This window comes from Pteropus medius, unplaced genomic scaffold (genome assembly GCF_902729225.1).
Source record: "Pteropus medius unplaced genomic scaffold, Ma_sr-lr_union100, whole genome shotgun sequence".
NCBI classification, from domain to species: Eukaryota; Metazoa; Chordata; class Mammalia; order Chiroptera; family Pteropodidae; genus Pteropus; species Pteropus medius.
Window position 1 is genome coordinate 1,682,096 of NW_024350923.1, and position 12,496 is coordinate 1,694,591.

Consider the following 12,496-nt stretch of genomic DNA (forward strand, 5'->3'; position numbering starts at 1 on the left):
CTGTGTGTGTGTGTGCGTGTGTGGGCATGCGTGTGTGCATGCGTGTGTGCATGTATGTGCCCTGCTTGTCTGTGAAAGGCAGTGAGAGGGGCGGAGAAGCCTCCATGAGCCCCTCATGGGAGGCTATGGGCGGATCGTGGCTAGGTGTGTTTCGGGGTGCAGGGGCATCCCCCAGGAGACGGACTCGCTCACGCCCGTGCCCTGAGGCCCTGACCGTGGCAGATTTCGGGGCTCTGGTGAGGTCTGGGGCAGGCCTTTGGCTGTCCCTGTGAACAGGTCACGTATATCCACAGTGTCACATCCACTGGGGGCCCGGCTCAGGTTTCCAGCCAGGCCCACCTGCCCTTGGGGGCAGGGTGCTGGCCGTGGGACAGACGGTGCCCACTGGGGAGGAAGCCTGGGGCCCCACAGAGCAGGGTGTGTGGGGGTCCGCTCTGCCGCTAAGGAGAAGGGGAGGCGAGCAGCTGGGCCAGGCCTAGAGGTCTCCGCAGTGACAAGTTCCCCTTTTGCCCCTTAGCTCCGCCCTGGGAGGGAGCCAGGCCTGTCCTTCCTCAGGGAAGTGTTTCCGGGCGACACGGGCTGCCTGGAGCTACAGCCAAGGCCCGCCCAGCCCTCCCCAGGGACTAAGGTTGTGGTCACGAGCCTGGTTCCCATGGGCTGACTCCTGGGGGCACAGGCCCCGTGGCGGTGAAAGCTAAGGGGAGAGCCTGAGTCACGGCCCGTGGTGACGGCGTGGGCAGGTAGGGAGGCTGTCCCACGTGTTGGGGGCCAAGACCCCCCCCAGGTCCAGTGCACGGCCCCCCCAGGAAGAGGAATGGAAAGGGGGCTCCTGAGGCCCCCCAAGGGGCAGGCCCACCCTCACCGGTGTGGCAACCCTTGTGACATTGGGGTCCCGTGTCGTCCATGTGGGTGGAGCTGAGATGCAAGCCTTGGGCCCTGGTCCCCTGTCATCCCCTCCTGCTGCCCTGGCCCCCATCAGCCTGCACGTTGTCTCACTCCAGACCTGAGCCATCAAGGGGACCGGTTGCTTTCCAGCTGCCATCCTCTACCCTAGGAGGCCCCCCAGCCTCACCAGAGGGAGGAGGACTTTCCTCCTCTGCAGACGGGGTGAGATCGGTCGCTCCCCCCACTTCTGCTGCAACGTCTGGGGAACCCCTCCAGGGAAGACATGGCCTGGAGCTAAGGCCCCCAGGTCTCTGGCACACCAGGCCTGCCCTTGGGGCCTTCCCTACCCCAGGGCAGCTGGGAGGCGACCATTCCCGGGGACCCGCCCAGCCCATCCGGGGCTCCCCATCCTGGCTCCTCGGAGCTGCTGGGGCTTGCAGGCCATGAACACCGAGGGCCACAGCCGCAGTGTGAGGTCGGGTGAGAACTTCATCTGTCCCCTCATCTGTCACTTGATAAATGTGCCCTTAGAGTCCCGGTCCCCACCCTCCAGGTCACAGGCTGTGGGCTGTGGGTGAGGGGTTCTCAGCTGCCGAGGTGCAGGTGGGGGCGATGCTACAGGTGGCGCCCGCAGCCTGAGACCTCAGCCCTGTGTGCCCCCAGGATCCAGTGTCCAGTGTTGGTGGCTTTTGTGGCCAACCTCCTGGGAGCCATCCTCAGCTTCACCTACATCCCCGCCAACACCAAAGGAGCGGGAGCCCATGGCCCGGCTGCCCCGCCAGGTAAGACCCCAGGCTCCCCGACCAGGCACACCAGGCCTGGGACTCCCCCAGTGTGAGGCATGGGGCCTCCCCTCTCGCCAGCCAGCACCCTGGACCTCCGGCTGGGCCCCCTCCCCCGGGCCCTCTGTTCAGTGAGTCCGCTGAGACCGTGATATGCCAAAGTGTCTACGGTGGCTCCCCACCCCTGAGGTGGGGGTGCTGTAGGGCACGGGGAGGAATGCAGAGGCCGTGCACGCCCTCCTTCCTCCCCTGAGCCCGTCCAGGGTGCCCACGGTCTTAGAACCGAGATGGGTGCAGTCACGGAGGCGAGCATGGAGGTGGCCGTCAGACAGGCTTATGTCCGAGGCAGTGGAGGGGGTAGGAGGGGCCGCCAGGGAGGCCAGGGGAGGCCGGCGAGTGGGGCGGGGTGACCAGCCGGATCCTGAGTCCCAGAGCAGCAGGTGCTGGGAGGATGCTGGCTTCGGGAGCAGCTCGGGGCGGGGGACGGTAGGTGGCGAGGCGATGGGCAGCCACGTGAGGGTACAGGGGGCTGTGCGCCTCCCCGGCCCTCCAGGGCGTCCCAGCCTAGCCACCATGTGCCTGGCAGAGAAAGACTGCCCCATGACTGAGACACGTTCTGTGACAGAGACCTACCTGGAAGCCACACCAGGACAGCAGGCCCCTGAGCAGTGGCCGTGATGGAACAATCCAGAAATAGCCCAGAGGGTGGACCTGGGGTGGGGGCAGGGCCTGCCGAGGGCAGGGAACTAGGAGCCAACATATCGGGGACCCCAGGGGAGTAGGGCAGGACATGGTGGTCACTTGGCACCAAGAGTGGCCCCCACTCCCTGGCGTGTCGTGGTCTTGCCCAGGGCCCCTGGGCTGGAGGGGCGAAGGCCTCGCCCATCGCCTGGGAGCAGAGGCGCCATGTTGTCTCAGAACCTCCTGGAATTCGGGCCTGAGAAGCAGCCCTGGGAGTGGGCTGAGCCGCCAGGTGCCCAGCGAGGCAGCCGGGGCAGAGGGGCTGCGGGCGTTACCGGCTCCCGTTCCCATGGGTGGGAACCGGCCGAGAGCCCGGCCCGTGACAGGTGGGGGTCAGGGCCGAGAGGGGCCTGGGGCGCAGGCTGCGGGGCGGAGGGCCGGCCGTGGGCCTGACAGCCTCCCCTGCCCCAGGCGGACCCCAGGCCAGCGTGTTCGACCTGAAGACCATCACCCGCCTCCTGCTGCAGCCGGGCGTCCTCCCCGTGTTCCTCGTCAAGGTGGTCTGCGGCTTCCCCTTCGGTGAGTCCCACCCCCGGGCGGCTGGAGCCTGCCTGTCCCTCCGCCCTGTGTCCTGTGCTCCGTGCCCACCTCTCTCCCAGCGCCACCGGTCACATCCCCGAGAGAGGGACAGCCTGGCCGGTGGAGATGCGTTCCCAGCGCCCTCCCCTTCACCGCAGCCCCGGAGCCCGTTGGCTCAAACGTGGCGCGGTCCCGCCCTTGGCTCGGGGGCTTCTCGGGAGAGGCGGAGGGCAGGAGGCAGACAGCACTCGGCCGACTCCTGTGTCCTGGCCGTCCGCTGAGACGTCAGTGACCGCGGTCGTGCCCAGTAGCCAGCCAGGGCCCACCCGGGTGCCGGGAGCGGCGCCCAGAAGTTGGCGAGGCCGCCCCCAAAGGCGCTCAGTCGCTCCCACGATGGCGCTGGAGGGTTGGCCCCTCGCCAAGCAGAAGGTCGTCTGCCCTGGCAGACGGTGCTGTGGCTCCTTGGGCGGGAGCGGGGAGGCTGAGGCAGGGGCTGCCTGGCCAGGTCCTCACCGGCCCCGGCTCCGATCCAGCCTGGCCTTTTGGGACACATAAAGAGCACCCCACTTGGGGACTGGAACCATGTCACCAGTTTTAGTAAAAAGAACCCTTTGAGGGTCAAGGCGTGTCTGGGGCCTGGGACCCCATCTCCCGGCTGCCCTCATCCGGGACGGCCTGGTGACTACGGTCAGGGCTTCTGGAACCCTGACTGTGCAGCCCAGGCCCCCGGGGACACGACCCCACAGCCTCGATCTCCCCTCCCCGCTCAAGGGCTTTTCATGGTCATGTTCTCCATCATCAACATGGAGTTCTTCCAGCTGGAGCCTGCCCAGGCCAGCTACCTCCAGTCCTTCTTCGGGATTCTGATGATGGTGAGTGGGCACCAGGCGCCGCGGGCTGGGTCGGGCTCTCGGACGCACCCCAGTTTCTCGGCTGCGCTGGGCTGTGCTGCTCCCCGGCCCCCCCCACCCTGGGCTGAGCGCCACGACCCCTACTCCCTCCTGCTTCTCCGGCCCCCGCAGCCTCCTCCTGCTCCCCCAGGCCGGCTCTGCGCCCGGGCCTCTGTGCCCACCCACCTGCCCGGGGCCCCTCTGAGAGGGGAGCGGGACTCGTCCCGGGGGAGGCGGGCGCGCCCTTGGCCTCCTGCCCGCCAGCACCGCGGTCCCGAGCGCCTGGTGGTGGATGGGACAAGGATGTGAGCAGACACCGAGGCGGGTGTGGAAGGGCAGTGGCGGGCTCTGTGTCCTGCCAGCTGGCCATCCGTGCGGAGGGACAGGATCCCCAGCGGCTCAGTCTCATGTCCCCGTCTGTCAGTGAGGGGACCACAGCGGCCCTCGGCAGCTGTCAGCCAAGTAGAGGAGCCAACGTGGCACCCCGGCAGCCCCTGCCGTCACTGTGGGGTGCCCTGAGATGGCTACCCGGGGTCAGGGGGTGCCCTGGAAGCAGTTCAGGGTGTCCTGTCTGCCAGGGCCCAGGACCCCGGCCTTCCCTGGGCGTCTGGACCAGGTCGCGGAGTGGCGGGGGCAGGCGGCAGCGACCTGCCCCTTCAGCTCAGGGCAGCCAGGGTGCGGGAGGGGCTATCCTGGGACCTGCCCCAGCCGGGGAGGTGGCTCTCGACCTCCCCGGAAGTGCGTGGCATTCCCGGTGGCCGACTGCTCCCCCTGCCTCCCACCCAGGGCTGCTCTAGACCCCGGTACCGAAACAGTGTCTCCTGGGAAGGGCCGGCCCCCGCCTACCTGGGCAGAGGGCCTATGCTCTGCAGGTGGCCCGGCCACACTGGAGGGGCACGAGAGACAGACAGACAGCAACGATAATAACAACAACACTCCAAAGCTGGGGCCATTGCAGCCCCATTCTAAACGGCTGCTCCAGTGCCAAGGCCCTCGGGCGGAGACACACTCGGGCCCAGGGGAGGGGACCAGGCTCTGAGACACGTGGGGGTCCGTCTTCAGGGCCAAGAAGGGCTGGACTTCCTTGGAGGGGCCGCAGGCAGGGGTCATTCAGAGGCTGAGCAAGGTCTTACTAGGCCTCCAGCTCTGGCTGCTGGTAGAGACGGGGATGAGCTCAGACCGACCGAGGGGGTTTCAGGCGACCGAGGGGACCCTGGGGTGGGGGGCAGTGGAGGCTCGGGCCGGGGACAGGGAGGGGCCGCAGGTGGATACACAGGAGCTCCGAGTAGAGGATAGGGAGACAGTGGGACGTGTGATGTGTTTGCCAAGCCTAGTTTCACGTAGTAACCTGTGAGGCACACAAGTTTCGGCTTTTTTAGTTCAGGGGACAATCGAGAGACGACATCGACATGTCAGGGTCTTGGTCTCTGTCTGTGCGAAACACCGAGGCCAGAGATAAACCGGACCCGGTGCTGCGGCTCCCCTGTGGGTCAGCACCGAGGGCACCGCCTCATGGGTCTGCCCTTGAGACAAAGCAAGTCTGGATTCAAGCAGGACATTGTGGTTCTGATTCGAAAGTGAGGACAGTGGTGGTCATTCCCGTTCTGCAGAGCTGGGCCCGCCCAGGACACGCGGCCCAGCCCTCTCCCAGCCCAGGCAGACAATGACCCCCCAGCCCAGGCCGGCACTGACCCCTATCCCAGGCTGGCACTGACCCTCGGCCCCCAGCTCAGGCCAGCACTGACACCCCAGCCCCACACAGCCCAGACTGTCACTGAGCCCCCAGCCTGCCATCACTGACCGGGGCCCCCAGCTCAGGCCAGCACTGACCCCAGATCCCCAGCCCAGGCCGGCACTGACCCTCTCCCAGCCCAGGTGGCTGCTGCCCCCCAGCCTGCCAGCCCCCCAGCTCCAGGGCGCACTGCTCCAGGCCCAAGGAGCCCTTCCTGCCTGCCTGGTAGAAGAGGTGGGAAGACTTGTAAGAAGCCTCACCCCGGCCTGGGAGTGGCCTTCCGGCTGGGCCTGCCCGCTGAGTCATGTCCCCGGTGTCCCTGGGCGTCCCTGCTGTGGGCCCCTCCTTCCACCCCCATGGAGACGAGCCGAGGGCAGGACAGGGGGGCACAGAGCGGGCACCTGACCCTTAATCAGCTCCTCCCTGGCTGGCCACACCCTGGGGAGGCGAAGAGGGTACAGCTGGCAGTGGAGGGCCGGGGGGCGACGGCGGGTGGCGGGGCCCGGCTGCAGTGCAGGCCCCCTCCTACCCTCTCTCGTCCCCTCTCCTAGGTCATCCAGGGCCTGCTCATCGGGCGGCTGAGCAGACGCTTCTCGGAGGGAGCGCTGCTCTGGGCCAGCGTGCTGGTCTTCTGCCTGGTGGGACTGGCCATGGTGAGAGCACCCCCTCCAAGCTGTCCCCCTGCGAAGAGTGGGGTCCCCCCGACCTCCCGCACCTGCTCCGTTTGCACTGGAGTCCCTGGGCCCCTTCCCCACCCAGAGCCCCGTTATGGGACCTCGGCGATGGGCCCCCCGCCCCGGCCCCGTGGGGCCCCCCGTCACCACGGCCCTGTCCCGCCTCGCCCGTGCCAGGTGCTGATGTATAACGTCTTCCACTTCTGCCTCCTGATGCCTGGCCTGGTCTTTAGCCTGTGCACTCTCAACATAGTCACCGACAGCATGCTGACCAAGGCCGTCTCGGCCTCGGACACGGGTGAGCGCCGCGGCGGGGGCCGGCGGGGGCCAGGCCCGGGGACACCCCGGCGCTCCTCTCTGAAAAGCCTGATTCGGGTGGGGTGGGTGACTTGGGGTCTTGGGCAGGGTGGGGCAGTGGGCCGAAGGAGGCTCAGGTGCGAATTCTGGCCACCAACCAGCCCAGCTGAGCCCAGCTAGCCCTGCACCTGGCCCTGAAGACCAGTCCGGGGCCAGACCCAGGGGACGGGAGGAGGGCTTCCTGGAGGTGGCGTCTGGCTTGGCTCTAAAGCATAGACAGGAGTTTACCAGTCACGGGGGGAAGCGAAAGATGGCTTTCCAGGCCGAGCCCCGGCCAAGTGGAGGTGTGCAGGCGAGGCTCTGCATGGCTCCCACGGACGCCAGTTAGGGAGACAGCATGGCGGGCAGGGACTGGGAGAGGGCCCGGAAGGGCGTGGGGCCCCCCGAACGCGGGCGACGCATGGGGTGAGCAGGCGCCTCCTGGGCGGACCAGTGAGTGAAGGAACGCGCACAGCTAGTTGAATCTAGAAAGCCCCATACCGCCTGGTGGGATGCTGGTGACCCCAGACATGGGCCAGCAGCCCTCACTGCACCCAGCTTTCTTTCCTGAGGCCCAGGTGTCTCCCATCCAGACTGGGGGCCCCGGGTCCAACAGTGCCCAGGCTTCTGCCCCCACCCCTCCCCAGGCACGGTGCCGGTCGACTTCATGGGCTCCTCCGGGCTGTGTGAGGGTGAGGGCCTCCCCAGCAACAGACCAGGAAGCTCAGAGGGCCTGGCTAACTGTGGTCCGTCCGCCTGTCTGTCCGGGAAGGGCTGGCTGAGGTCTCATGGCCTGACGGGAACGGGCAGCTGGCGGGCAAGGCGTCTTCTCCGCCTTTCAGATCCGTGGCTCTGCAGCTGTGGGGGGCCAGGCTGGCTCTGGAGGGCTTCCTGGAGGTGGTGGGCCAGCACTTTGCAGAGGCCTGGAGGAAGGGGCAGGGGAAGAAGGCCTGGGGAAGGAGGGCCCAGGCCTCGCCCCGCCCCTCGGCTTGGTTCCCAGCCCCAGCCTGGGAACGAGACCACAGAGCGGGTGGAAATCGCTCCAGTGTCCGCAGGGCGTGTGGGCGATGGGCGAGGCCGGCTCTCACACGCCCCCGCTGGGCCCTGCGTCCAGGCAGGGCCTCCCCGGGCGGCTGCCAGCTGACCCGGCCAGGCTTTCCAGCTCCAGAGACCTGGGTTCTGACACTGCCGGGGCCGGGGGGCCTCTGGGCAGATGTTGTCCACGTTGGCAGTAGCCACCACACGTTCACCCACAAAGGCACGACCGACAAGAGGGGCGTGGGGACGGGGTGTCAGGTACCCGGGGGTGCAGGCAGCTAGGCGAACCTAGGAAGTGGGGGCACGGAGGCAGGTGGGTTGCCCTCCGTGCACCTCGAAGCCCCTCTGCAGCCTGTGGGGTACGTTCCTTCCAGTTCCTCTGAGGCTGCTTGGGGCTATAGGAGTGACAGTGGGGGTGTCATGGCCTGCCTTGCACCCCAGCCCTCACGGCTGTGACCCGGGAGGACCTCTCACCGCCAGGCCCAACTCCCGGTTTCTGCCTGCTGGGATGTCATTGCCAACTCCCTGGTGGCCCCGGAGGACAGGGCCTGGCTGGTGCTTACGCCTGTTCCCAGACCCCTTTGTGCTTGGGGACTCCTGGGCAGCCCCACATCCTGGAAGCACAGGGGTGGCCCACGGGGAGCAGGCCTACAGGCCCTGCGGGAGGAGGGTCAGGGAGACAGCGGAGGCCTCTGCTGGGCCTAGGAGGTGGGCAGCCGGGGTGGAGACCCCAAGGGACCTGCCCAGGCCTGACTCATGCCCCTCCCCCCCCAACACACACAGGGACCATGCTGGGCCTCTGCGCCTCTGTGCAGCCGCTGACCCGCACCATCGGGCCCACCCTGGGTGGCCTCCTGTACCGCAGATTTGGCGTCCCCGCCTTCGGCCACGTGCAGTTCGCCGTCAACTTCCTTGTCCTCCTGGTCCTGTGGAGGCAACCGATACTCCTCCAGGAGGTGAACAAAGCCAGGTGACCTTGGCTCCTGAGCACAGACTGGCAATAAATCCCCTTGGGACCGCTTCCGGCTTGATTTCTGCAGGCCTGCCTGCATCTCGTTTGGGGGGAGGCCTGGGACTGAGAGATGGAGCCTGGAATGCCGGAGGGCTTCCTGGAGGAGGGGCCTGCAGCTGGGTCCCAGGGTTCCGGGAGGGCAACATCACCCAAGTGCCTCCTGCCCCCTGGAGTCCGTCACCACGTCCAATGAGAAGTACCCTCTCCGCCTCCCCTGAGCACCCCGCCCCCACGCCTCAGCCTCATTAGTCCTGAGCTGTATCTGCTGTCAGAGGAAATGGGTTGTTTGAAAAGATAAGGAAGGTAAGGCTCGGAAAACTTAGGAAAGGGAAGGGCAGGGCGCTGACACCACACTGGGGACAGACAGACCGGATAGACCCGGATAGACCCGGATAGACCCAGCCCGAGAAGCAGGGGGCACTGTCCCCTCCCCTCCCCCGCCTGCCACCTCGGCTCTACCGAGAAGGGACACTGGGCAGGGTGAGGCCGGCCGGCCGCTGTGACCCACGACCAGTACGGAGAGAACTTTGATGGGGTGTGCAGGTACCCCAAGCCCATGAAGGCCAGCCCCCTCCCACAGGCCACCTTTAAAAGCTATTAAAACACAGAATCCCCAAACTGAGAATTCCACGGTCCCAACTGGAAGGGGCCTCAGAGAGCCAGACCCCACTTCCTCTCGGACCCCAGGGGGCAGGAATCTCACCCCTGACTTGATCGGTCCTCCGAGGAGCGGGAGGTCTCCAAGGTGGGGTGCGATGGGTCCTTCCTGGGGTCCGGGGACCTGTTCTTCTCCTCCCTGGGTCCCCTCCCATTTGCACGGGGCCTTCAGAACTCCGTGCTCTGGAGGACACTCCTGGCAGGGACCAGTGTCCTCCCTGGACCCAGAACCCGGGCCCCTGGCTGGCCCCTTCCTAGGCTGGCCCGCCCAGGTGGCCTGCGATGGCTCTCTCCCAGTCAGGTTAGCAACTGACCTTAGGTCCAGTTTTGGTCCATCACTCCCCACCCGCCTGCCTCCCCGACCCAGCCTCCCTCAGGCACCGGGATCAGTGACGGGTCCCCAGTTACTCTGTCCCCTTGGTGTGTTCATCACCTGTAGACCAAGTGGAGGGACACACCCCGGAACCCCCTCTGCAGGGCAGCCCCGGACACACACCGTGTCCACCCCACCCCGACCGCACCATCGTGGCCCTCAGCCTTCCGCCACACCATCATCGGAAGTGTCACAAGCCTCTCCATCTGCCCAGCCCTGCCTGCCTTGCTGGCTCGAAACTGCGGGTGCCGGCCAGCGGGCCCTGCCCCCCAGACTGCCCCGAGCCGCCGTGGCCCAGCCCGGAGTGGGGTCACGAGCAGGCGGGCAGGCAGCCAGAGGACCGCCAGCTTCCTCCCTGTGGGCTGGGCAGGGGGCCCGTAGGTGAGAGCGGGCAGCTGGGCCAGGGAGGTACACTGACCTCAGCGGGGCGGTTTGTGAGCGACCTCCCAGATCAAGCAGGGCACCAGCCCTGTCCTCCCCAGGTCACGACCTGGAGCGGAAGTGAGCCAGGGCCAAACCCAGGGCACTTCCTGGCCTCTGCAGAGGCAGCCTGGCAAGGAGGGTGTGGACGGGCTCAAAGACGCCCATTCATTTGAGCAGGGCAGGGGTGGCAGCATCCCCTCTCCATCCGCACCCTGAATGACCCGCCTGGCACCCCACCACGCCCGGGAACCTCAGCACCACATCCGGCTGGTAGAAAAGAGAACACGAGCAGTTTATTCAGAACGGTCACTGATGCAAAAACACAATATTAAGACGTGGTTTAACGACAAACAGCCATCGAAATAAATACATAGATAGTCCAATAATTTAAGGCGCCCGCGCAGCGGCGCGGGGCTCGGGAAAGGCCCCCCGCTGCGCGGCAGCGACACGGCTCCGCCCTATGTCCTCGCGGTGGGCAGGGGGTGGGGTCCCAACATCCCGGGCACCCGCTGGGCTCCTGCCAGCGAGGCCCCGCGTCCCGTCCGACTCATCCAGTGTGTGGATCCTGCGGGGAGAGGAGTCGTCAGGGAGCTGTGCCCGATCCCGGGGCCGAGCGGGCTGGGGTCTGGCTTGTGGGTCCCCCGAGGCCCCAACGGCACAGGGGCAAGAGACGGCTCCTGACGCGTGGCCCAGAAACGCCGCGACGGCGCGGCACCGGGGGCCTCGGTCCCAGCGCCCCCTCGCCGGGGCAGGCAGCCCCCAACCGTCCGCAGCCCTGGCGGGCGGCGGGCACTCACCGCGGCGGCTCAGGGCGCGCGGGCCGCCCGGGGTTCGGGGGGCGCGGCGGGCGCGGCGCGCTCCTGGCGGCTGCGGACGTCCTGCAGGGCGCGGCGGTTCTGGAAGTCGATGAGCGCCAGCGTGATGGCCGCGCTCCAGCAGCTCTCGCCCGCGCAGCGGAAGTCGATCTCCTTGCGGTCGGTGGTGACGATGGTGAAGTAGACGTACTTGCCCGTGCGCTCCACGCAGTCCACCTTGAGGATGGAGTGGAAGCGCAGCTCCTTGGGGCGCGCGCCGGCGCCGGCGGGGAACAGGCTCAGGCGGTCGGGGGTGAGCACCCCGCGCTTCTTCTTCCACAGCTGGAAGAGGCTGTCGCTGCGCTTCTCCAGCTCGCCCTCGCGCAGCACCTCGCCGGGGGTCTTCATGTCGGCGCGAGCGGGGCTGCGACGCGCACGGGAGCGGCGGCGGCGGCGGCAATGCGCCCCGGCGCGCCGGGCACGACCCTTATAGCCACCCCGCCCCACGCCCCGGCCCCGCCCCGCCCGGACACGCCCCCTCGATGCCACGCTCTCCGTCCTCCTCCGTGCCGCGTCCCGATGCGCCCACCCGGCCCTATCCCCGCAGCCCCCGCCGCCCCGCACCCCGCCGCATCCTCGCCTGGGGGCGCCCCCTCCTCCAAGTCTGTAGCTCCCTCGGCGCCCCTCTGGCCCCCGGCGCCCCAACCCCATGGGGTGACACGCAGTCCCCACCCCGCCCCGGACGCTGGTCTCGCGAAGGAATGCGCTGCGGCTGGCCCTGCCCACGGTGACTCACCGCCCGGGAGCCCCGGGAAGGGCCCGCAGCCGGCCCGGGGCGGGGGACGGCGGGGCCCAGACCCTCACCCTCCAGGCGCCGCGACACCCAGCCCTGTTGCCCCAGCGATTGTGGGGCAGAAGCGGGTCGCGGCCCCCGGTTCCTCCTACGCCCTGGGGGCCCTTCCCGGGAAGACCCTCGAATGGCGCCGCCCCAACCGGCCTTATGGCCCACGCTGCCACCCCGGGGCGCACCTGGAAGGACCCGCTCGCTGCCCCCTGCGCCTGGCCCACCCGGAGAACTGGCGTTCTGACTCCAATTTTCTTGTCCGTAAGATTCGGACAGTAACACTTTTTTAGATTCGATGACACATGGAAAGTTCTAGAACAGCTCCCCATGGTGCTCAATAAACGTGAGGGGCAGGGGCACTCCAGCCTCTCTTCCTGGGGGCCCGATTCTCCCTCCCGACCTCGAGCGTGGTGTCCCCACGGGGGGGGGGCGAGGGGCGGGGGGCGGCGACTCCACCGCGACTGCGTGAGCGGGTTGGGCGAGGGACCCGGGAAACGAGGATTGCAGAGCGCGTGGGTGCGGGACGCTCACCGACCTGGGCAGGGCAAGAGGCCGCGGGGGCGGCTGAGTCATCGCCTGCCAGCCCGCGGACAGGCATTTTTATTTATCCTCTTCCTTTAAAGGGTTTAATAGGAGCAGGAAGTGATCCCCGGCTCCTCCCGTTCCCAGGGATGGGGGTGAAGCCGGCCAAGGGGACTTTTGAGGTGCACAGCCGCTCCAAGGCCTCCACCTTCCCAGCGTCCACCCTGGGCTGTGACCCGGCAGGAGCAAGGAAGGCGGGGGAGGGGGGGGCGGG

At 67.8% G+C, this 12,496-nt stretch overlaps 2 protein-coding genes across 7 annotated transcripts in view; one reads left to right on the top strand and one right to left on the bottom strand.

Moving 5' to 3' along the window:
• SLC67A1 (solute carrier family 67 member 1) overlaps positions 1–9,267 on the top strand; it is a 24,522-nt gene extending 15,255 nt beyond the window's left edge. The window contains exons 6-11 of one of the 6 annotated variants that reach the window (XM_039840547.1): positions 1,549–1,667; positions 2,820–2,927; positions 3,699–3,799; positions 6,101–6,202; positions 6,457–6,521; positions 8,381–9,262. In XM_039840547.1, the coding sequence (XP_039696481.1) occupies positions 1,549–1,667; positions 2,820–2,927; positions 3,699–3,799; positions 6,101–6,202; positions 6,457–6,521; positions 8,381–8,858 (973 nt within the window). In that variant the 3' untranslated portion in view covers positions 8,859–9,262. Of the gene's footprint in view, positions 1–1,548; positions 1,668–2,819; positions 2,928–3,698; positions 3,800–6,100; positions 6,203–6,400; positions 6,522–8,380 lie in introns of all 6 variants that reach the window. The other 5 variants (XM_039840548.1, XM_039840550.1, XM_039840549.1 and 2 more) reach the window with 5 other exon arrangements.
• Positions 9,268–10,330: 1,063 nt separating this feature from the next.
• Positions 10,331–11,333, bottom strand: PHLDA2 (pleckstrin homology like domain family A member 2). Its single transcript, XM_039840561.1, has 2 exons — positions 10,860–11,333; positions 10,331–10,627 (listed from the first exon to the last, which is right to left on the bottom strand). Exon 1 carries the CDS (start codon positions 11,262–11,264, stop codon positions 10,869–10,871), a length of 396 nt encoding a protein of 131 aa, XP_039696495.1. The 5' UTR covers positions 11,265–11,333; the 3' UTR covers positions 10,331–10,627; positions 10,860–10,868.
• Between the last annotated feature and the right edge of the window lie 1,163 nt (positions 11,334–12,496).